Here is a 25,064-nt window from a genome sequence, read left to right on the forward strand (position 1 = left end):
AAGTTGTGCTGTTATATACCCTGTTATGTCAGGTGTGCAAAAACTTTTGACCGAATTGACCACAAGTGCTCAGTACCCTATAAACCACAATAAAACTCTTTCTGAAGTAATATAGAGCTTCTGTTACAATATGAGGCAAACTCCTCACACGACATGAACATGAAGGGGGCGTGGCCATGAGTCATTCGCTCCGCCCCAAAAGGATAGCGTTCAGGTACTCCCTCTCGTTGATTGGCTGAACTCGAGAAGTGGGCGGGGTTTAGGAACCACTACAAAGGATTTTTTCTCTCTCTTTTTTTTCGTTAGGACCGTCCAGGTGTAAGTCCGCGCTCGTGAGAGCGCTCGTGCACCAGCCTCGCACTACACAATAGGTCCTCGTGCCCTGCTCGTTTCTGCTCGGTCCGCAATCTCGCGCTTCAGGAGCAAGACATGCGATAACACAACTGCGCGAAAATAAATAAATAAATAAAAAAGACAAGAAATTCCAACATAGGAGGATGCACGCTCGTGCATGACATGTCGTGCACGGAGCTCGCGCTGGTGAAGGAGCATCTCTGTGAGAACACATGAACGGAAAACGATGTCGGAGCAGGTAAGAGCACCATCTCTCTCTCTCTCTCTCTCTCTCTCTCACACACACACACACACCATCGGTGTGTACCGTGTCTATTGCACACACCCTGAACCGAGCTGTGCACATCCAGAATAGAGATTTAATATTAAACATATTTACACATGCATTCAAAAAATTATTAATAGTAATTAATAATTAATGGCATATCAAGGTATGCACACTTCAGATGTTTCAAGTGCATGCAATGACGTGTGTGCATCATCATCATCATCATCATCAGGACTGTATAGTAGTTTTGGATTGATATTGTCTAACAGGAATAAAAGCCTGATGTGCCTCAGGTTTGACATGCTCCGCCTCTTAAGATGCTTTTCTGCTCACCATGATTGTCTAGGGTGGTTAATTGGTTGATGTGGGCAGTGATGCCTCAAAACAGGTAAGGCTGTATAGTTACTGGGTTTCATATTGAAAGGTCTGTGGTTTGAAGTTAAGGCCTTGAGCAACACTATTTGTCCCAGGGGTGCTATATCCTGCCTGACCCTGTGCTCTGACCCTAAGTGGGATGTGTGAGAATTACAATTTCCCTTTGGGACAAATTACGTACGTATTATTAATTGAGTTACATATAACCTTCCTGTCCGCACATATGAGCCTGGAGCAGTCTTGACTCTTTCTCCTCTTGACCTCTGTGTTTTATTATTTTTTTTAAACCAATCCCAGGAGATCAGCGGCAACAAACGTGCGACAGTCCTAGTCACTCAAATCACACTTTGTGCAATTCTGATGCTTAAATGCTCCATTAAAGGTGCAATATGAAATTTTTTTGTTATTCCGTGAGACTTTTTAAATCATGCCAAAAGTCGATGACACAACCATCACATCTGTCTATGAACGTACATAATTGTCTACCTTTATGATTTTACATAAATTGTCAAGACTTGTCAAGAACTGCTGCCATTTCTCACCTGTTACCAGTGACCTGGAAACCTGTATTTTAGACAGGTGTGATTACAGAAGCTATGAACCTGCCACACACATCTGTCTTAAAGATCGCTAAACGTAGTGTGGCACTGTAGTATAGTATCTATTGGAGCAGTCATCACTAAGTGGCCGACCGCAGTCCGATTCCGGACCGAGTGACTATCCAGACTTTGATGCTTTTCTGATAAACAAGAATAATAATTGATATATTAGTAATCAGTAATCACTGCTTTTTCCCTTGAGGTAGGCGTGGCTATATGCGTCAGCCAACAGTGCCAATCAGTGAGAAAATGCATTGTTTAAAATAAAAGAACAGAGTTTGCGGAAGGAGCAGAAACTAAAGTGCGACATACTGTAGCATGGCTGACTCCAATACAATCAATAGTAATGTGAAGCTAAAACAAGGGATGTTAGAGCAAGCATATCCGCAACAGTGTAAAGTACCTGAACTGAGAGGCTGGTATTTGCTCCGTCTCCTGTATGAGTAGTAACAGCTTGATGCTTTCAACATCAATACTAAACCAGGAATTTGGCTTGTTTTTTTGGGTATATAATACATTACGAAGATGCACGAATCACTTATGAACTTTATACAAACCACTAAAATCTACCATATGTTCTAGACTTTAGGTTGCAATATAAAATTCTTGAGTATGGTTGAAATTTTAAACGTGATAACCAAAATTTTCTTGCCGATCTCCAAATCGTAGCGGTGCAAGATCAAATTTATAAATCTGGCAAATGGGATTTAATTTGTGCAAAACATCTGGAAAATTTGCATATTACACATTAATTGATTTACCGATGGATTAAACTGTGGCCTCAGCAGAATTGTAGTAAGTTGATGAGAAGACGTCCAGTCCAGAATGCTTGTCTGGCATTGGATGTGCCTCCTGTCAGTCATTGTATAGACAATTAACTCGAAGAGTCGTGTAAGGTCTGGACATGGACGTTGACTCAAAGACATAAAAAAAAAAACTTAAATAACAATCTTACATATTGCACCTTTTACTTGTTTCTGCTTAATTTAATGAATTGCTTTTAAAATGGTGTTTCTGTTTTATAGTGCAGCACACATGACCTCGCATTGTCCTTACAGCAGGCCAAGATTAATTCAGTAGTCGAGTACAATTAGCATAATCCGCTCTATAAGTGTGTGTTTGTGCATGTACTGGTGGTAGATTGGCCTAACTTAGTTACGACACACATGCACACACACACACACACATGGCACCATGGCCTGGATAATTGCCGTATTAATATTAATGGCAGGTGTGACTCTGTGCACACACTAAGTGCTTCTTGGGATCTGATTATTTTATAAAGGTAAAGAAGAATTAACTACCAAGAGTATAGGCAACGTAGCAGGCTTGTTAATATTTACAGATTTTCTCTATTTGTGTGTGTGTGTGTGTGTCTTGAGATGGACACAAAGTGTTTTGACCTACTTCTACGCAATCCACACAGCTTGCCAAATCCCACCAGAGCATCTGTCTGATTGATTTTAGATTCTTGTGCTCGCAACCCGCAGTGAATTTCCTGAGTAAAATCGTGAACCAGAAATAGAAAATGACCTCAAGCTTTTCCATGCAAAAAAAAAACGTCTGTCGTTCTGCATTTGCAGCTTCTTTTCCTCTCCAGTCCTGTATTGCAACGTATTGTAGAAACCATACACCATTCTTATTCTGAACCGAAATATTTCGATAAAATTTTGTTGTAAAACTTGTGTTTTTTTTTTGTTTTTTTTTTCAGGCTTATGGCTTGACTTTATCCGCTGCGCCTCCACTGCGCAGAGGAAGCACTCCGCTACCGCTCAAGCACCTGCTAAGACGAGAAGAAGCCGTCTCTGAGGATTACGACTGGGCGCCGGGTCTCGACGAGCCTTCTGCTCTGGCCCTCAGCCCCGGTGACGCTCAAGATGCGCCGCTTCTTCTTAAGGCTCCGGAGCAGAAGTACCGCGGGCCACTGCGGATTGTCCTGTTAGGGCAGAACGGAGTGGGCAAGTCGTCTCTGGCGCTCTCTCTCGCTGGTCTGTCTGACAGATCGCTTTCAATAGACTCTGAAACACAAGCAAGCGGTAAAGACACGTTCCTTGTTTTCATCTTTTTACCCGCCTTGTTGGTTACTTCTGTGTGGTAGATCTTCAATGTCCATCGCAGAACATTTTCACTCTGATATACAGTTATTCATAAAAACATTGCTACAAGCATCTTAATATGCCTCCGAAAATTAATAGAGCAACATACATGGTGGGACCAATGGTATTCTGCGTCAACAATGTTTCTTGCTCCTTGAGTCACATGACTAAACCTCGGTTCTGATTGGTCAGAAGGTGTTGATTTACTTTATATCACAGCAGCGCAGGCAGATTTCGCACAGAATCAATGCTCGTTAATATTTTTGTGTAAAATTTTCTGTGAAGAGGGTTTAGTTTAGTTTATTACAGAAACACACTAAGAAACGGAACTACAGTGTTACCAGATTAAAAATGTGACATTTTAATAAATAAAAATGATTTATGTTGGGAAATCGAATAAAACACTTCCTGACATGCTAATTTGGATAAATCATGTTTCTACTTTTCATTTCGTATTTAAAGAAATCTTAAAATAAGACTGATGAATTGTTACAAATATATATTTTCCATTTAAAAAAAAAAGAAAAAAAAAAGTAAGAATTTTTGACTTACTTATTAAAAAAAACTTTGTTTTGCATCATGTTTCTCACGTACCTGTTAAGTTCTACACCACAAGAAGGTGCACTTGCAGGTTTCTTCCGAATGAGGTTAATGAGACAACAGCAGCATTTTCAATAATATTTTATTCAGTTTGTTCCAACTATTTGGGTCTCAGTATCTCTATACAGTATAATCACATATAAACAATTAGTAGGGATTGGGTTGTAGAAACAAAAAATGTGTGTCTTGTAACTATTAATAACGAATGTTTCATTGATTGTTAAATATCAGTTAAGAAAAATTTGCAGCCCAGATCCACACTAGATTCATTTAGCATGACATTAATTTGCTTCAAATGGGCCAAATAATAATATCTTAAAAGGGCAGTTTTTGAGTCAGAACCTGACCCAGAGCTCCACCCTCCGGTGTATTAATGTTCCCTGACCCTATGTCTGACACGGGTGCAACGAGAAATAGAAATGAAAAATGATCAGTAAGAGGCTTCCCAAGCTCACAGAAGCCAGTGCCATTCATCTGTGTCATGAGTTCAACCGGGTGATAGATGCTTTATGTTCTTTTTTTAAATGCCAGCAGGATGTGTTCACCTTTTTATACTTTTTTAATCTGCTTTGGTTAGGGGGTATTAAGAAAAAATTTCTGTAACAGCAGTAGTTTAGGATAAATCTTGGGTTAACATTATTGCATTCATTTTAATACTTATACTAATACTTGTATCTGGAGTAACAGCTAAAGAAAAGAAAAGCAATATTTCGGTGTATACAGTATTTACTGACAAAGAACAGTTCTTTTTTTTACTCATAACTGTAAACATTTATGGAGGGTGCCTCACATTTTGCATTTGTTTGGGAAAAGTTACTTGATTTGATGCTTATGTGCGTAAAATTCTTTATACGCATATTTAGATATTATATCTATATCTTAATTTTCTTTTCCCTTTTTTTTGGTGAAACTGATTTTTTGTTCCCTTCTTCTTGAATAATAATACAATACAACTTTGTTCAAAATATGTAATGCAGAAAAAAAAAATCTCATACATACAAATAACATACAAATGTTTGGGACTGTGGCAAACATTAAAATAAAAAATTTAAAAAAGGTTAATTTAAAAACAGGTTTATTTATTTATTTATTTATTTATAGCTTTTTTGTACATTTTATGTAGACAGTACAGTACATCTAGGAAACTGTAGTGCCGAAAATTATTTCTAATCATTCAGATGTTAAGGACTGTTGCAAACAAGGCTAATTTGAATACATTAAAGAGGTTTTTTATTATTATAATTGTTTATTGTAAATTAGTTTTTTTGCTTTTGATTATGTAGAAAGTTTAAAACATTAAGAACATTAAGCATTACCTCATGTCTGTTTTATATATATATATATATATATAAATTCTAGTTTATTTATGAATGAGAAAATTGACATTAAAAAATGTGATATTTTTTACATTAAAAAATATTTTTTGTGATATTTTTGGCAAGACCTTCTGAATTTAAATAAATAGTGGAACGTTTGTCATAAAATAGAGTACTGTATATGCACACTGTATAGTTACACTGCTATTATATGTACTTGTAAAAGCTACATGAGACAATAATATAAGTTAGAAAATATTTTTTCAGGTGTATAGTTAGTGATGAGTTACTGTGAGCGTATTTAATTTTATAAATATACAATATAATTGCATAAAAATCGAAATCATGATATGGGCTATTGCGATTGTTTAATTGCAAAAAGGCAGCAATTTATTATACTGTAGCTAATGTACATGAAATTACAAATCTATGTAGAGTTTTCAGTCGTTATGTTTTGATTGATAACTTTTAAGGTGCTTAATAAATATTAGCATTTAAAGAAATAATTTGTGCTGTTATTTGCCGCTAGCCTAAATGAAAACGATTGAATACAAAGCAGTACTTTTGATAATTTTCGTTTTACAGTTTAACTTGCAAATCTCAATGTGTGTCAAAATAATCGCAATGTAATTTTTTTTTTTTCCCCGATTTTCTCCCCTAATTTAGTCGTGGCCAATTTCTCCCCGTAACTAGGGGGCTCCCACATTAAGGCTACTACTACCATTCAGCCGGGAGGGCCGAAGACTGTCACGTGTTTTCGCTGACCGCATCTTTTCAAATTGCTTGCTCACGCGGAGTAAAACACTCGGAGGAAAGCGCTAGCCGCTCCTTCCATGTGCGCGAGCTCACAGATGCCCCTGATATGGCTGTAGAGCCGTGATTAATGTGGGAGCGCTAAGTACCTTTAATCCCTCCCCTCTGAGAGAGCTCGGCCAATCAGGTCTCTCTAGGCTGTGAGAGACCAGCATCAGCCGTGGATCGAACCAGCGATCTCCGGATGATAGGGCGAGCACTTTACCACTGCGCCATTCGGAGGCCCTCGCAATGTAATAAAAAAAATATATAAATGTACAGTCTAATTAAAAGCGATAAATACCTTCAGACATAACAATGAAGGGATTAATAAGTACGATACGTCATGCTTTAATTAATAATGTGAACCTTAGGGGAAAACACTCATTTGGTTGTTGTCACATTGGATTAGTTTTCTAGAAACACTCCAGCCCTTCATGATTTATTCCTGATTTAATGGCTGCAAAGCGAATCGCACGAGTCTGATGATCAATCTGTTGTTTATTTTGTAGATGAAGGATATCTGCGAAGGGTGACGGTGGATGATGAGGACAGCTCAATCCTGGTGTATGACAACTGGAAGCAGGTGAGTCATATAAGCGACATAAACACGTACACACGTACACAATTAAATTCGTCCTGATCAGGCAGTGTGTGTTAACAGCATTAACAGTGACACTCGTCGACTCATGTTTGTTATGTTTGACACCGTCACTCATGCAGTATTCATGCAGACCGGACTGAGAGAAGCTGACAAATTCTGCGTTAGAACAGAACATCGCAGATGTCTAAGACTCAAAGACTATCGAGCAGATTGAATTAAATGCTGCTTTGAGCACCATATTGAAGTGTTGGAGCCGTTTTTAAACCTGTCGTAGATTTTGACCAAACAAGGGACCTCGAGTTGAGGAGGTTTTAATGCATCCTTGTAAGAAAAAAAAAAAAAAGATTAAAAGAGAGGAGAAGCCGTTTTACTACAGTACCCCGAGGCTGCAGCGAGTCTTTTTTTTTTTCTTTTAGAAGGGATTGTTTTCTTTATTTCCTTCTCCTCTAATTTGTTCCACTTATGCTACAGAGAAAGGAGCCGGGAGCCATTACCACATTTATATCTCGGCGAAATCAGGAAGGGTCGGACTCAAGCCAAAGACAACTAATTACATCCTGGCAGGCTTTAAAGCAAGCTTCCTGACTTCAGAATTTAAAGTTCAGGAGCGATGAATGCGGCGCCTGCTAATCAAAAACATGAAATGCTGATGTATTTCACACTTAATTGAAGTGTTGCGTAATAATCTTAGTCATACACGCTAAATACAGGTGTACATCTGATGCTGAATGGATCGCCTATTATTCTGGGAAATATGGAAATTCCAAGTCCTCGGTTTCCCTTTCCAATCAGAGCCTTCATGCTTTTGTTTTGTTCAGGGCAATCTGTTCGTTGAGAGAAAAACACAAATACTTTCACCGTTCCAGTTCACTACACGTCCTTACACTAACACCAAATTCACCTTACGAGGACCTTAATTGATTAAAAAGCAAAAAACATGACAGAACATAACATAGGACAATAAACAGAGGCAGGTGGTCAGAGCTGAAGCAGAGCGACTCAAAGCGGCGAACATGCAGACGTGTTTTATTCCTCTTTATTTCCCACCAGGCTATCGAATTGGACGAAAGGCTTTAGACGGGTGGTGATAATCAACAGTAACATCAATTGGAAGTCAAATTATATGTATCGCTTCACACCAGGTGGTCTATAATCATTAAATCCACCAGCGTTCAGTCGCAGCAGTACAGAGGAGGGAGCAGATGCTGGCCAAAAAACGCATTCAAACCAGTCACAGAAGCACTTTCAGCAAGGAAACTTATCCAATAATGTTATGTACAGTGTTAAACCACCTAAAAAAAAACACTTTGATGCCATAATAATTGTTTTTAAGTTGCCTCTGAACCATCCATATTTTTTAATCCTTTGTCTCTCTAACATAAGGCTGAATTCCAAATCGCTCTCCAACCCCTGATCAAGTGCCCTACTTGGTGTGTGTATGAGAGTGTGTGTGTGTGTGTGTGTGTGTGTGTGTGTGTGAGAGAGAGACAATGGATCATCTTATAGTAGGAACATAAAGAGAAACTTATAAGATTTACAGACCTGTCCACCACCTCCATGGTTTATTACACTAACTGTAGGTCGCTAACTGTCAGTCTCGCCAGTGACTCCGCCCGGCACGGGTTAGTTAGTTCCACCAGTTATGGAAGAGGAATTAGACACGCCTAAAATTAGAGAGAAAATCTAGGGAAAAAAAAAAAATTGCAGCTTGTTACAAAAAAAACTGAAAGTTGCGAGGAATTTCTTCAACGTTCAAAAAACTTTTTGGATATCGGAGATTCCTTTTATAAATGTCAAAGGTCCCATATTTTGGTGACAAGTTAACACTGGTCTCAGAGCTTTCCCAAAGCATGTCTCTTAATGCGAACTCAAATATAGCTGTTTCACTCCCCCTCCTTATTTTAGTTTCTCTGTTTACATGGACCCTAATAATCCACTAATAATCAAAGTAATAGATTACTCAATCTGAATGTAAAAAAACATACACGATGTAAACACTTGATCTGAAAATGAGATGAGAAGGGTTAAGGTGCACACCTTTGATAATCTGTTCAATAGATTACAGAAATATATATCTAGGTAAACACTTGATCTGATTACTTCTTTTATGTCAGAATAAATATATTCTTTCTGCACATGTTTGCCCCACATGGGGGTAATAAGTTTCCCAAAGAGAGATTTTGCTTCAATTCCCAATAAGTAAACTCCGTGAGAACAACTCTCTCCCACCTGTTTTTATCCACTGTCTAAGGAAGAAGCACTGATTGGCTCACATTTCAAAAACAGTAAAGGATCTAACCAAACATAGCTGAGACTGAAATCTTGTAGCCAATCAAAGCGCAGAAGGTGGGATTTTATCATAGAAGATATTGTGTTGGGTTACTTTGTTGTAACCCTGTTCCTTAAAAAAGCAGAAACGAGATGCTGCGTTAAAACGTTATGGGAACATCTTTCTGTGTTGCCGGTTGTGAAGCATGTGTGTATCAAACTTGCCAAATTTTGGCATATATAACCTTGGTTAGGTGACGTCATCTGATAAAGCGCACCTGAAGATTATAAATAGGAGTGAACCGGAAACATTCCTCAGATCAATTTTGTCTAAAAGGACATCCAGTCACGCAAGCAGTGCGGAATTGGAGCACAGCATCTTGTTCCCGCTTTTTCAGGAAACAGGGTTACAGCAAAGTAACCCGAGACGTTCCCTTTTAAAAGCTACACTCGATGCTGCGTGAAAACGCTATGGGAACGAAAATATCAACGTTGCCGCACTGCAAGTGTCTGGACTCCCAAGGTTGTGTAGCGTGTGCGCACAAAGGCCAAGGAGGTTTCAGAGCTAGCTCTGGGAGGCTGACTCGAGCACTCATGAGCCTGGAGTAGCATGAACATCCAGAATATAAATCTGACAAATGGGTTCGAAGAGGACCAACCCGCCGCATGACACACTTTCTGCAGGGGGACACCTCTTGCCAGTGCAATAGATGAGGCAATTCCGCTGGTTAGATGAGTCCTGATTCTCAGAGGCGAAGTGAGACCACGCGCCTCATAGGCTAGGGCAATAGCATCTCTCACCCAATGTGACAACTTGAAGTGGCATTTCCAATTTTCTTCGGGGAAGTAACAGCCATGAGAAAACCCATCTTAAGAGTCAGAAACCTAACAGGCGCTGACTCTGGTTGTTCAAAAGGGGTGTCAATCAGACCTTCGAGCACAATAGTCCCCAGAAGGGACAGTGGCTCTAGTAGGTGGCCTCAACCATTTAGCTCCATAAATAAAACGGCAACTAAGGGTGCTTTCCCACAGAAACCCCGTCAGTCAGAACATGACAAGCCGAAATAGCGGCTACGTACCATCTGAGAGAAGTAAGGCATAAGCCCAAGGACAACTTTTCTTGCAGAAACTCCAGCACTGCAACGATTCGGCAGTGGACTGGGTCTACATGTATTACCATGCACCAACGTTCAAATACACTTTATTTGAAGGCATAAGTTCTTCTAGAGGAGGGAGCCCTAGCACTTAAAATAGTTTCAATTACACTGGCTGGTTAAGACCAGTATCTCTTAATTGGTCCCGATCAGGGGCCAGATGTGAAGGTTCCAGAGCTCGGGCTGGGGATGCAATATTGTCCCCTGCCCCTGAGACAGAAGATCCCTTCTTACTGGAATCACCTGCGGTGAGCCGTCAAGGAGAGATAACCACACTCTGGTCGGTCAACGGGGTGCTATCAGTCAGTGGCGCAAACCCTGTTGACGACCCTCGCCAAGGCTCCCGGGAGCAGAGCTATCAGGGAAACGCATAAAGGCGTAATCTGGGCCACATATGGGCCAAGGCGTCCAGACCCAGAGGGGCTGGAAGAGTCAGAGAGTAGTAAAGGGGACATTAGCTGTTTCCTACTAGGCAAAGAGGTTCACCTCTGCTACATGAAATTTCTTCCAGATTTGACTGACTACTTTGGGTTGGGGTTTCTATTCCCCGTGTGTCAGAGCTTGACTGGACAGTAAATCTGCTCCCACATTATATGCCCTGGAATGTAAATCGCCCCGAGGGACAGGAACTTTTCCTGTGCCCAAAGCAGAACCTGGTGCGCTAGCTTATTCAAGCGGCGCAAGCACAGTCCGCCCTGGCGATTTATATATGAGACTACCTTACTGTTGTCCACCCGCACTAGGACCTGGTAGCCTCTCAACTGCTGGAGGAAGTGCTTTAGGGCCAGAAATAGAGCCATAATTTTGAGACAATTGATGTGCCACGCGAGAATGATGACCTCTCCAGCTCCCTTGGGCTGGACGGCCATCTAAGACCAACCCCAGCCCCTGAGGAAAGCATCTGTCGTTGTCAACTTGGGACGACAAGACAGACTTAGAGTGGGACCCAAAGTCAGAAACCGGGGTCTGAACTACATAGAAGCCCCTGGCGAGTAACCCTTATTGGGGATTGGCCCTGGAGTGAAATCCCCTGGTTCTTAGCCATAACTGGGATGCTCTCATGTGCAGAAGGCCCAAATGTATCACTGTGGATGCAGCTGCCATGAGAGCTAAAGATCTCTGAAAGTGATGAACAGTCACTTTCTGGTCTAGCTTGTGTTCCTTGGGGGTGTTGAGAATGGATTCGACGCGAGCGGGAGACAGCTGTGCCCGCCTTATGATCGAATCCCATATGACCTAAGGAACAAAGATGAGCTAGGACGACATCTTGATGTCGAAGCGCTAGCTCCTGAGACTGGGCCAGCCAGTCGTCTATGTGCGGGTAGAGAGCTAGACCAAATGGAAGGACCCGCTACTGGTAAGCCTAACCCCCAAAAGCGAACCTCAGGAACCTTCTGTGTTGTGGCATGAAATATACGTCCTTCAGATCGAGTGTTACAAATCAATTCCTTGGTTAGATTTAAGAACAATCACTTTAACAGTCAACATTTTGAAGCTGTTTTAGATAGCGGTTCAGCCCGCAAAAAATCTAAAATTGGACGCAGCCCCCGTTCCTCTTGGGAACCAAGAAATACCGACTGTAGTAGCCAGACTCTCTGTCTGGTAGAGGAACATGTTTCTGTGGCCCCTTCAACCCAGCAACTTCTGTAACTCCAGAGTCAGCAGATGCGCCCTTTCAGGTTTCACGGAAGTAAAGACCACGCCGTTAAAACGCGGAGGGCGATGTGAGCACTGAATCCTGTAGCTTCTTTCTACAGTGCTTAGTACCCAAAAAAAATATACTTGGCAGTAGCTTCCACGCTGCCAGTTACTCCAAAAGGGGCAAAAATCTTGGCGGCTTGGTTAGACGGGGGGTGGGGTGTTAGATGTTCGGCATCCTGAAACATGGCAGGAAAAGACAGAAAAACTAACATTTTATTGGAGTTGCCCGAAACACCAGTGGTGGCGGCGCATAAACACCGACCCCCTGGGGGTGCCAGGGAGAACAATTTATTCTCGTAAGGAATTCTACGTGCCTCTCCTCGTTGGGGGGGCCACCCCCACGGTTCTGGGCACATGAGCCTCAGGACTTCTTTGTAAAGGACAGTATGTGTGTCATGCCTCGCGAGAGTCAGACCCGGTCGAGACTGGGTGGCCGACAGTCCTGACTCTTGAGCACAGCAAGGAAGGAACTTCCGAAGGCTTGTTCATATAACTTCCTGCCTCACGAAACCTATTGGCGACCGAGTTAACGGTGTCGCCAAACAGGCCGGAAGCCGAGATGGGGGCATCAAGGAGGAATGCACGATTCTTATCCTTGCGTAATTATAAGTACGCCCTATCTTCAAGAGCCCTGCCAGTGCTCAAGTCTCTAAGCAGGTCAGCCTGGTACTGTAGGCCTGCAAAACTGCCATGGTGAGCAGTGGAGAACCAACCTGATCTGCTGCCTGAAAAGCTTTTCCCTCCAGGAAAGATAGAAGTCTACACCGCTTGGAAGGAAGTGTTGGCTTTTTAGGGAGGAGATCTGCAGGCTTCGTCAGTCTCTCCATCTTGCCTAGACTTTGCCCCTGGTCAAATCTATTCTGCATCCTCACCCGAACTATTTTCTGAAAGTTCCATTCTCAACCATGCACCCAGTTGTTCTCGAAGCATTATGTCCTCCGCCTTTTACAGCTCCGGAGCAGGAAAGACTTCACTTACTGTACTGTGCCCAGTGCATGCTCTTTAGATTTATGTCCACCGCACTAGCCAGTGGCGTAAGTCAGAGCAGCTTTTCTCCCTGAAGGGGGGGGGGGGGGTGTTCATTGCGGGGGGCTACCGCCACTACAAGTTGTCACATTGGGTGAGAGATGCTATTGCCCTAGGCGTGGTCTCTTTTTTCTTGAGTCAGCCTCCCAGAGCTAGCTCTGAAACCTCCTTGGCCCTTGTGCGCACACGCTACACAACCTTGAGGGTCCAGACACTTGCAGAGCGGCGACGTTGGTATTCTCGTTCCCATAGCGTTTTCACGCAGCATCGAGTGTAGCTTTTAAAGAGGAACGTCTCGGGTTACTTTGCTGTAACCCTGTTCCCTGAAAAAGCGGGAATGAGATGCTGCGCTCCAATGCCGCACTGCTTGCGTGACTGGACGTCCTTTCAGACAAAATTGATCTGAGAAATGTTTCCGGTTCACTCCTATTTATAACCTGCAGGTGCGCTTCATCAGATGACATCACCTGGCCGAGGTTATATATGCCAAAATTTGGCGTGTTTGATACACACATGCTTCACAACCGGCAACACAGAAAGATGTTCCCATAGCGTTTTCATGCAGCATCGAGTGTAGATTTTGAAAGGGAACCTGACGTAAACTCAATATTGGAGAAAAAATACATTCTCTTCTACTTCTTCTTTTTTTGATATATTCCTATAACCAGTCTGTGCATGTCTGTGAGATTATAATCTTATCACATGCTTTGGTCACTTATTGTTTCAGCATCCATATAAAAAAATGAAGTTAGTTGCTTGGTTTCAGTCAAATTGAAGAAATATTGTCTACTTAAACGTAGCTAGTGTCTATGTAAATGAGCTCCTGCAAAGCCCAGCCCTTTAAGACAACAACAGAATTGAGCAACATTCTGTTACTCAATGGGACAGACTCTTCTTTTATGAGGTCACATGAGGGGGAAAAATCGAATCAACTTCTTTAAACCCTGAGGAAAATGCAAAAAATGCAACAAAAAAAAGACATTTTGCATTATACACATCCTTTAAATAAAGATCTCCTTAAAAAAATGTCAACAAATCAACAGCTAAATCTTTCTAGCCAATATTATTTATTTAATTCTAATAGAAAATATCTGGAAAATATATCTTAATGATGAAAAAATAATAGTTTTAGCAATTGTCTTAGAACATGTATATCATGTACCCGAAACAGCACAATTCTGGAACATTTGTACGAATTCTGATTGGCCTCTTATCAATCATTTTATAGACACGCCCCCGATACCAAGTCACATCCATGCAAATCATCACATGCACACGACTCAGGTTAAAGATTCGTGACTTCGCTTCCTAGCAGCTGAATATCAGAGTGAGCTTGAGAGTTTTGTCATGACGACCCTTACAAACACTACCTCTAGTTAACTCTAATTGAACAAAGATATGTTTTGGGGCAGAGCTTTGTGTACATTGGTTGAAATGAGGACAGGCTCAATTAGTAAAAAATTGAAGATAGAATTCACCAGCGCTGTGAAATAGGTGTAAATAATGCTTCAGTACCTCAGTGATCCTCGTGTATTTTATTAGGACAGGAAGAGATAAAACAACACCTGTTCAGGCGTATTCCCTTCGGAGGGAATAAAAAAGATCTGATTGGTCAGGGGTCAGAAAAGGCTGTGTGTGTTGTGTGTGTGTGTGTGTGTGTGTGTGTGGCCTCTAGAGGAGATGAGGCCACGTTTTAAAGAGATTACACAGGAGCTGATGGATGAGGCCATAAATAATTGCTGCCTTAGCAGAGCATTAAGGAATAACCCCATTACCTGAACCTGTGTGTTCCTGTTTGGATTTAATTCTGATTATTTGCTGTTAAAAGGGATCTCTGCGTCAGCTCAAAAACGCTGTCGATAGCCGCTACGACTGCTGTCACGTCCATGTGCATGAGGCAGCATGAATCTTTTTTCAGCGGGCCTCTGTTAGTGCTTAGTGTACTGTAGTTCCCATTTCTGACCACTAAATGCATCAAGAAGTCCATAAAGCTTAATGAGGTCCTGGGTTTAATGAGGTCCCGCGATTGTACATCTAGATACAGCGGCTAAATCAGCGGAACATTAGCTTATGTCGTTACTGCAACTTTATATCCAGCTTCCATTGCTGATTAAGTTTCAATTGCTTATTAGACTGCACTTAAGAATTCAATGGATATTTTGTTAAACTTGTATTAAACTTCATATTAATCACCGAATAAATGTTTTTGTTAATGAAAATTATAGAAGGCACAATTTATGAATTAGTCAAATTACTTTACAATGGCTTTATATGATACAGTGGAGTACCTCGGCATATGAATTTAATCCGTTCCAGAGGTGAGTTCTTCAAGCGAGAATTTGATGCGGAACGCATTTTCCTATAGGAAATAATAAAGTAAATGCAGATAATCCGTTCCAGCCATGCAAAAAAATATTACCAATATTAACAATTTCCAACACCATAATTATATTTCTGTGTATAAACAATCAAAACATTAAGAATAGACATTAAACCTCACTTAACTTTCATTTACGATTTCTCTTGGCACCGGTTGATTTAAAAACAGAACTGAAAGTGGCTCCCTTTTGCTAACATTTTTCCGATTTTTCCACTTTCAGATAGGTTTTCACAAAATCTTTTACAAAATGCAAAAAAACCCACAAGATATATGTACTGTAACCTTGCTTCATTTGGGTTTCCACCGACCCAAACAAATTTTAAATGATCCGCGGACGTACGTGCGACTTGGCTGGTTTAGTTCAGTTTAGCTCGGTTCGGTGACTCGTAAGCCGAAAACACTTTGTATGCCGAGGCAAATTTCTTGCAAAATTTTTGTTCTTAAGCTGAAAATTTGTATACTGAGATACCACTACTGTATATTGCCTAATTTAAGATTGGCGATGACAGTGATGAGATTCTTAGCCTCAGTAAAACATTTGAATGGTGCAAACGTGTTAAACAAGTCCATACATCCATGAATGACGATCCCGGCTTGAAACCCACTGCACTTATTCCCCTTAACATACAAGGAGTGAAATGATTGATTCTTAAAAATTAACAGATAACTTGTCGCAAACTTGTGCAAGAGATGCATCTGTCTGGGGGAAAGTTACACACAATCATTCACCAACACCACTTGGGAGTTATTGCCACATCCCCATATAGTCCTGTCCTCACTCCAAACGATTTCCATATGTTTGGGCCATTGAAGGAGTTCTTGGGAGGCCAGTGTTTCAGACACGATGCAAGCACTAGTAAAACGCTTGGATAAGTGCATTAGTGTAGCAGGGGATTATATAGAGAAATAAAAGGGAGTTTTAACTTTCATAACTGTGTTTTGTTCTTCTTCTGCAGAATTAAAAGTCCAGCTTTGACTTGAACATCCCTAATACAAAGAAAAGCTGTATTACCAAAACCAAAGTCTGAAAGAAAAAATTTTAGTTCAGGTTGAATAAAACTTTACTAAACATTGATAAATGGGCCCAATATGCCTGTCAGTTTTTTTTTTTCAGGAAGTGCTAGTAAGATTGAATGGCTCCAAGTTTTGGATATACTGCTGGGTTGAGAATGAGCAATGACTGGACCTGCTCTCTTTTTGTCTCGGTATTCTTTTCAAATCCGCCCCTCAATCCATGTAACAGCACGCCAATACCCTTCCACCCACTCAAGGGTAACATTTGCCAAAGACGTATAATGAACTGTAAATACAAAGATACAGTACAAGCAAATAGCCTTTTCCACTAGAAAGAAATATATTTAGGAATTGTAGCTTTTATGTACATACAGTAGTCATCATCTTACAGATCCAAAATAAAAAAAATGTAAATGGTAAATTGACATGACATCTAACTTCAAAGCCGATGAGTTTCAAAGAAGAAGCGTATAAATCAATTTGGTATATTCCGGGTATTAAGTCGATGTTTCAGCAGGTACTTTTTTTTCCCTTCAATCGTGTTTTCATTAAGGTAAAGGAATTCAATGAGATTGAGATTTCTTGTGCTTGTTTTGTTCCAAGACGATGCACTTAGCCCAAGATAATTGCGTACGTCGTGCTCAGCAATCATATCATCAATAGGACAAGTTACACTGGCTGCCGTACAGATCTCAAGAACCAGTCAGTGATTTCTCCTGGGGTCATGTGAGCCATACATAATCACCTGTAATTTAAAATGACAGCACCACAGCTCTGTGGTAGTCTTTGATGCAACTAGCACAAAAGGTGTTTTTTCACGGCTGAAAATCTTCTTCAGTGGTTTGAAATAATGTGAGGCTTCCCAGCATGGGTGTTTTTTCACGATGATGTTAGTTTGGCAATATTAGTAACATTGGGAGTAGGTTGTTTTGGAAGGTTAAAACTACTGGACGAAATGACGTCAGAACAACATTGACTACATGACGATGGTTTGCCCCTAACACAATGTTTTAAAAAACAATATTAATACCATACCAGGGGCTTAAGTGGACCACTTACCACTTACCACTGGACCACTAGGGAGCATGCTGTTGATGCAAGTGAATGCGTGTACATAATAACAAGCTTTAAAACACTTCATTACACTACAATAATTGGTCCCAAGGCTGGATAAAACAGTAGTGCCGAAAGAACAACAAGAACATTACATTACATTACGGTAATTCTGCAGCTAACATGCACCCCAAAGAAAATGGACCAGAAAGGTTTTTTTATCAAAGTCATTCTAACTTTCAAAAACGTTATCCTACAGCAAACAAATTACAACGGTCAACTAACATTAAGGTTCCTGCTAGGTCCTGTTTAAATACCGCAAGTGATTTGCATCTCAGGAAATGAGACAATGCGCGATAAGGATCATTCTGATAATCGAAGTACAAAACTAATTTCCCAATTGAAACTTTGGTTAACAAAATACAAAAAGTGGTTTACATTGTGCGTAAATCTAAAAGAATATTTTATTTTAGGAAATCTGTAGTTTTCAAACTGTATATATGTGTATCCGTACATCTAGGGACCACCGTAGTCCAACTAGTGACAGTAGAGACCAATGGCGACTATTGTACAATATTTATTCCTATTTGTACAATCGTGGTAGGACCTCCGGTCAACATTCGCATTCACACATTACAGGCATAATATTTGTTACTCGCATCATTGATTCGGCAAATGTTTTTACGTCGGATGCTCTCTTGATACAACCCACTGCATTTATCCAGACTTGGGATTGGCACAAAAAGACACTGGATTGCGCCCCCTCGTGGTTGCATTCGCATTCACGTGGTCAACATTGGCATTCACACATTACAGGCAATTTGGAAATATCAATTAGACCAATCTGGAGTACTCAGAGGAAACCCACCAAACATGGGAAGAACATGCGCACAGACCTGATGTGGAAATCGAACCCGGGACTTGGAGGTGCAAGACAACAGTGCTAACCACTAATCTACTGTGCCGTGCTTGCACTTTTGGCAAACCCCTTAAATTAAAGTTGAAAGTCGTGACTTGTCTCACATCTTGAGCGTTTTATTTCATCTCAAATTCAACGTGGTTGTGAACAGGGACCAAATGCCTAAAAACCCTATCTTTATACCAGTATTTATGGATCTGACCTTATGAAGCGTTCACACATTCATTATAATTATGGATTCGAGCTCTTTCTTTTGGAGCGCCGCGTTTAATGTCAATTCAAACGCTTTTGCTGTCTAATCAGTTGGATGTGGCAAAGAATTACTGTCCAATTCCAGACAGCCTCCACTGTACATATATTATGCAAATCTTGATTGCCTAAAGCATCAATTCCTGTCATCAGTGCCATGAATTTAATTTGGTTTCCAAAGACTTGGAATGCAAACTGATTGGAGGCAGCAAATTATTAACAAAAGACAATTCTGCTGTCCAATTAGGTTAATAACATAAATTATGGCTTTAAAAAAAACCTGAAAAGATAAAGAAAGCAAGGAAAACTCATAATGAGAAAATATGACTTGAAGTGAAATGTTTGCATACTAGACACCTACCCGCTAGAATCCTATACTACTATCCTGTACTAGAATCCTATTCAGGAAAGCACGCACACGTCAGCCCACAGTCACAGTACGGTTCATACACGAGCACTCATGCATATGCAGATGTATACGCTGCACTTTCATGCCTAGCTCTTTTGCATACTCAGCATGATAGATGCACTTGCTTCTCTCCCCACAAACACACACACACACACACACACACACACACTGCGTGCTGTAGACTGCTTTATTCTCCTGGAGGTTTGAAATGCACTTGACAGCAGGTAGTAGGCACGTAGCAGCAGAATGCTTTTAATAAGTCATCCAGTTTCCTAAAATAGACCTTACACGTGTTAGAGCCCATGCTGTGTGTGCGTCAGCCACCGGTACTGGTTTGCATTTGTTCTTTAGTCTGGCGCACAAATTGGAAACCTGTCCTACCTTCACCTGGGCTAACGATTCTGCTCTATTATTCAGTGGCTGCCTGAATCCTGAAACCTACTGTAGCTTCAACTAAATACGGCACCTTACACGAGAACTGTCCTGAAAGTTGCAATGGTTCATTAGAAGGGATGTTGTTTGATTTTTTCACAGCGTGATAACCCTGTCTGCAAACATCACAGTTTAATGATATCACTGTATTAATTGACTAATAACTAATACGAAAAAATGAGTCTACACTTGAACCCACTCCGGTGCATTCCTTTGTCAAACAAGCTGTTTCAGTGTCTGTAGCTGAAAAGCGTCAAAAAGATGGATTCCATTGACGGATATAGAGCTAAGGATAAACCCCTTATGTTTGATACACATTTACATTTACATTTAGCAGACGCTCTTATCCAGAGCGACTTACATTTTTTTTAATCTCATTACACATCTGAGCAGTTGAGGGTTAAGGGCCTTGCTCAAGGGCCCAACAGTGGCAATTTGGTGGTTGTGGGGTTTGAACCTGGGACCTTCCGAACCGTAGTCCAATGCCTTAACCACTGAGTTACCCCTGACCCCTGATACACTGTACCATGGTGTGAAAAAGAGTTTGCCCCCTTCGCTGATTTCTTTTATTTTTGCAGGTTTGTCACACTTTAATGTTTCAAATCATCAAACAAATTTAAATATTAGTCAAAGTTATCACAAGAAAACACATCATGCATTTTTTAAATGACGGTATTTATTATTAGGTGAAAACTAAATCCAAAACTACATAGCCCTGTGTGAAAAAGTGTTTGCCCCTCCTGTTAAAACATACCTTAACTTTGGTTTATCACAGTTGAATTTCCCTCGCCACACCCAGGCCTGATTACTGCCACACCTGTTCACAGTCAAGAAATCACTTAAATAGGACCTGCCTGACAAAGCGAAGTAGACCAAAAGATCCTCAAAAGCATATATATTTCAGTATTTGTACTTTACTTCATTGCTTTTATTAGAGGATACTTTATACTTTTGCTCTGCTTGAAAATTCTGTCCTTTTACTTAACTACATTTCTGTTACATAACTGTGGTGGTGTGTATGATTTAAAGTGTGAATTTCGCCACCTGCCGACTATTTTGTTATATTATAATTGTATAACTTGCCTAATAACGTAACAGGTGTTTGGAATCATAAGCGGAGCTGGAACTGAACAGTGTAGCACAATTGGGAAGCAGAGAGAGAGAATTTTTTATTTTTTTGCTATGGAAAAAGGCTAATACAAGCCATGTACATTTGATACTTAAGTGAATCTGAAGGTGAGAACTTCTGCACTTCTACTCAGGTACACAAGTACATGAGGGACTTGTACTTTTGCTTGAGTAATATTTGCCTTTTGGAATCTCTGCTCTAACTCAGGTACAGGATTTGTACATTAGTTTGATATTTACAGTACTGTGCAAAAGTCTTAGGCACTTTATTATATTTTGTACCAATTTTGTTATATGTTTATCATGTCTGCATAGTTATGTACATAATCTTTCAGTATTTCCATATATAACTTAAAAATAAACAAATATATACATATATGCATGGATATGCACAAAGACTGAAACTTTTTGGATATGTAAATGTAAATAATTAATGTAAACTCAAGACAATGAAACTATTTAAATTCAAATATGATTGTTTATTGGAATTTTTGTTTAACTTGTAACACAGATTTTCTCATGTAAACAACATACCTGCAATAAACCATCAATATTCTCCAAATTAACTGTTGGCTTGAAAGCCATATTTATTACAGAAATAAAAACACAGGTATGTGCCATTTGTGTCATTTGAATTTCAAAACAATCAATGCAATTTACATTGGCGAGGCCCTGTAGAGATTGTTTCGGTGGGGTGTTTTGCTTTTAAGTGATATGTCAAAGACGAATTACTTCTCTGGTATTTAAATTCAGCTTTGCAAAATGTACAGATTACTTTTGTTTTATCCACAGAACCATCCGGCAGAGTTTTATACTGAAACTTTCCGTCTAAAAGTCCTTTCTTGGTCTTATCCATACTTCTTTGCACGTTGAACACACGTCGGCCACAACAGGAAATAAAAACAACTGCAACCGCGTTAATTGCGTTAATTTTTTTTAATGCGTTAAATATTTCAAATTAATCGCATGCGTTAACGCACTAATTTTGACAACACTAATATATATATATATCCACCAGTTTTTAGATGGTAACAAAAAAAAAAACCCTCCTGGGATTCGCATAAAAATAGAAAGGAGCGAGTGTGACAAAGTTACCAGAAGAACTCATATTCTAACTAAAACTAAACTAAAACGACTGATTTCACTCCAAATTATTTATGTTTATTTTATTACTCTTTGTTGCTCTTTATAGAAGTTTCTTTAATGCGGAAATGTTTTTAAAAGCATCTTTTTGTATATGCCCAAGACTTTTGCACAGAACTACAAGTAAAACAGATAACAGTTCTAACAGGTTTTACTGAGCATGCTGTAAATTTTGGGTGCCTGTATAGTGCCATCACTATACATCATACAACAATACAATGTCCAGAAAGAGAAAGCTAAAAACCATCAGAAGAGCGAAATCAATGAAAAGAATGATTAAAAAGCGATGGATGACGTGTATAGCAGGATGATGAGTAAACACTCTGCTGTCTATATCATACAGCTAGACCTATAATCACATTTCCAAACAATAGCCGATCCAAAATAGTGCACAATTAAGGATGTTTATGATATAATTTGAGGTTAATGTGTTACAGATAAATCAAGCCTACAGCTGGAGCTATTAGATTTAAATCCGGTGAAATGTAAATAACACACGGCATGATAACTATATTTGTTTTGTTTTTTTCTTTTCTTATCTATCTAACTGGACATCCATGAATTCTCTCTTCCCCCCTTCTTTTCTAAATCATATACCATATAATAATGTGAATAGTATAAAAGTTTTATTTTCTTTCAGGCATAAAAATGGAACAGGTCTTTAATCAGTGATCAATGAGACTATTAGCCATCTTCATTAGGAAGATGTGTCAGTGAACATTAAGTCACCAGCTCTGTCTGGCTTTTTCATGCCCGTCTCGGGGTTGTGTCTTCTTTTATTCTTTTATGCATGACAGACTTTCAGGCCATTGCAGTATGCGGCTCTCTTCTCCACCGATGTAGCTGTTTTATTATCTGATGCCTCCAACTCCCTCACCAGCTCCTGTGTTGCTGCAGTAACCTTTAAAACATCCGGAGAAGTTAATCTGTGCATCCATTGTTTAGTCTTTTATTTTTGCCCACACCAGCTTTACCAAATAACTGTACGAAAGAATTAAACAGTTCCCACAAATCTCTGCTTTGTTTACAGTTCTAATCTTGGTCCAGACAAAACAATAAACGTGCATTAAAAAGACAGGTGCATGAGAAGTGTGTGTGTGTGTGTGTGTGTGTGTGCGCGCTGCTCTGGAAAGCATTCTTTTGTCACTCCAGTTCCATCTTAAATTCACTTACAGGCTGTTACAAAGTGCTGACACCAGAGACTTCTTTCCTAATTGTTAAGTAATGTATTTCCTCACAGAGTGTTTTCTTTCTTTTTTTTTTATTATTATTTTTTTTATAAAGCATTGAATATACTCAAGCACATTAATATAAACCGCTACAGTCAGAGCTGCTATTATAAAAAAATCAATCTGCACTTCCTTATGTACTGTATCAGAGGCAAGCGTTCAGCTGGAGTACAGTATAATCATCATAATGCTTGTGAAATGATATTTATCTTTCCTTTCTATCTCGGGAATCTGTATTAGCTACTGTATGAGACGCAAAATTGATATAGTACATTAGATCTGATATACCATGGTTCGGTCAGCGTTTTATTGCCATGAGTGATTATGATGATGTAATTCGCTGCTCAGACTTTGTTGATACACAGCATTACACTGCGGTTTGTTATACTTTTGAGTTAAATCGGATGGCCCACTGTGGCGACCCCTTGACAGGAGCGGACGAAAGAAAGTCTTTCACTATTTGCTCCAGAAAGTTCTTTGTTTTACACATTTTAAAATGAGAGATTTTTTACCAAAAGTAACCTGTACAAGTTCCATACTTTATCATAGTCTACTGTACCTTTATCTCAACTGATCCGCCCAAAGTTTTCTCCCAACAACCGTGTCATTATGTCCTAATAATAATAATAATAATAATAATGGTAATAAGAATGAACAGTAGTGTTATAGTAGCGGCTGCAAGTTTAAGCATTGTAGTTTAAGGTATAAAAGCTAGCTAAAAGTTCTCAAATTTAGCTAGTTCTTTTAACTCGTTAAAGACATCTTCAACAAACTACAGTACTTAGCTTGTACAGTAGATGCAACAGTCTGTGCCTGCGTAGTCTTCATACGCTGTATCTTCAAAATGTCATAAATGATGAGAAATTACAAGTTACCGCAACCCCTGATTATATTGTACCACAATAACAGAATCTAAAGCAAAAACAATATCTGTGCAAAATAAGTTGATTGTGCAATTGAATCTATCTTTTGTTAGTTGAGTGCATTCAGGTGATTGAACTAATGGGACAGTTTTTGGTTCATAATCGATTCACACTTTTTCCAAATTATTTAGGGAAACTTTCAACAATGAAATGGTCGAAAATTAATATGCATCTGGTACATATATTACTTTTCAGGAGTTTTTCATTTATAAAAACCTGTGACAAATCAGACAAAAAACATTTGTGCTGTTGAATCGAAAAATAAAAAATCACAATGCCCAAAAATTGAATTAAAATGCTACGTACCTAGGTGTGACGGCTCGAACAACAATTTACACTGAGACTGGTATGGATGACGCAACGCGTAAAGTGGGAAGACGATTACACTGGAAATGTGTGTACACTCCTGTTTACTGCTTTTTCGATTGTGAAACAAGAGTGGGATGTAGAGTTTTTAACATTTTAACACCTTGTCAGTGTGAGAAAATGGAGGTGCTCTTAAAATGTCAATGTTGTGAGCAAAACTGTTCTCTAGCTTTCGTTGTTTGGCAAAAAGGTAAGAGTCATGTATTTGCAGAGGTGTGTGTGTGTGTGCGTGTGCGTGTGTGTGTTTTATGCTTGTGCTGCAGGAATTGGACATTGGCTAACGAGAGTGTTGGATAATGAGGTGTGTGTGCATGTGCACGGATTGGAAAGAGAGAGAGCATGATAAGTACAGGGGAAGTGTGTGTTAAAGGTCGAAGCTATTTTCTACAACATCCATGTAACACATTAGCTTTACTTTTAAGAAGAGAAGATCATTGTGTGTGTGTGTGTGTGTGTGTGTTCGTGATTCCTTGGTGTGTTTAACTGAATTAAGCCAGAGGTAGAAAACTGTGCTTTAAAAAAAAAAAAAAAATTTTGTTATTTTTTTTCAGCACTCATAAGAAACTCTCATAAAAAAAGCAAAACAATGAAAATAAATCAATAAAACAGACTCCATACACAGGCCGGTATCATTCATCTTTTTCAAAAATATATCAGCTCACTCGT

General features: G+C 39.7%; 1 protein-coding gene across 1 annotated transcript in view; it reads left to right on the forward strand.

Annotated features, from left to right (window-relative positions):
• The first annotated feature begins 324 nt into the window (after positions 1 to 324).
• Positions 325 to 25,064, forward strand: part of rem2 (RAS (RAD and GEM)-like GTP binding 2) — a 43,690-nt gene continuing 18,950 nt past the window's right edge. Inside the window, exons 1-3 of the mRNA XM_053501089.1 lie at positions 325 to 592; positions 3,308 to 3,632; positions 6,913 to 6,986. Coding sequence (XP_053357064.1) covers positions 581 to 592; positions 3,308 to 3,632; positions 6,913 to 6,986 — 411 coding nt within the window. The 5' untranslated portion in view covers positions 325 to 580. The remainder of the gene's footprint in view (positions 593 to 3,307; positions 3,633 to 6,912; positions 6,987 to 25,064) is intronic.

Source organism: Clarias gariepinus, chromosome 1, assembly GCF_024256425.1.
Source record: "Clarias gariepinus isolate MV-2021 ecotype Netherlands chromosome 1, CGAR_prim_01v2, whole genome shotgun sequence".
NCBI classification, from domain to species: Eukaryota; Metazoa; Chordata; class Actinopteri; order Siluriformes; family Clariidae; genus Clarias; species Clarias gariepinus.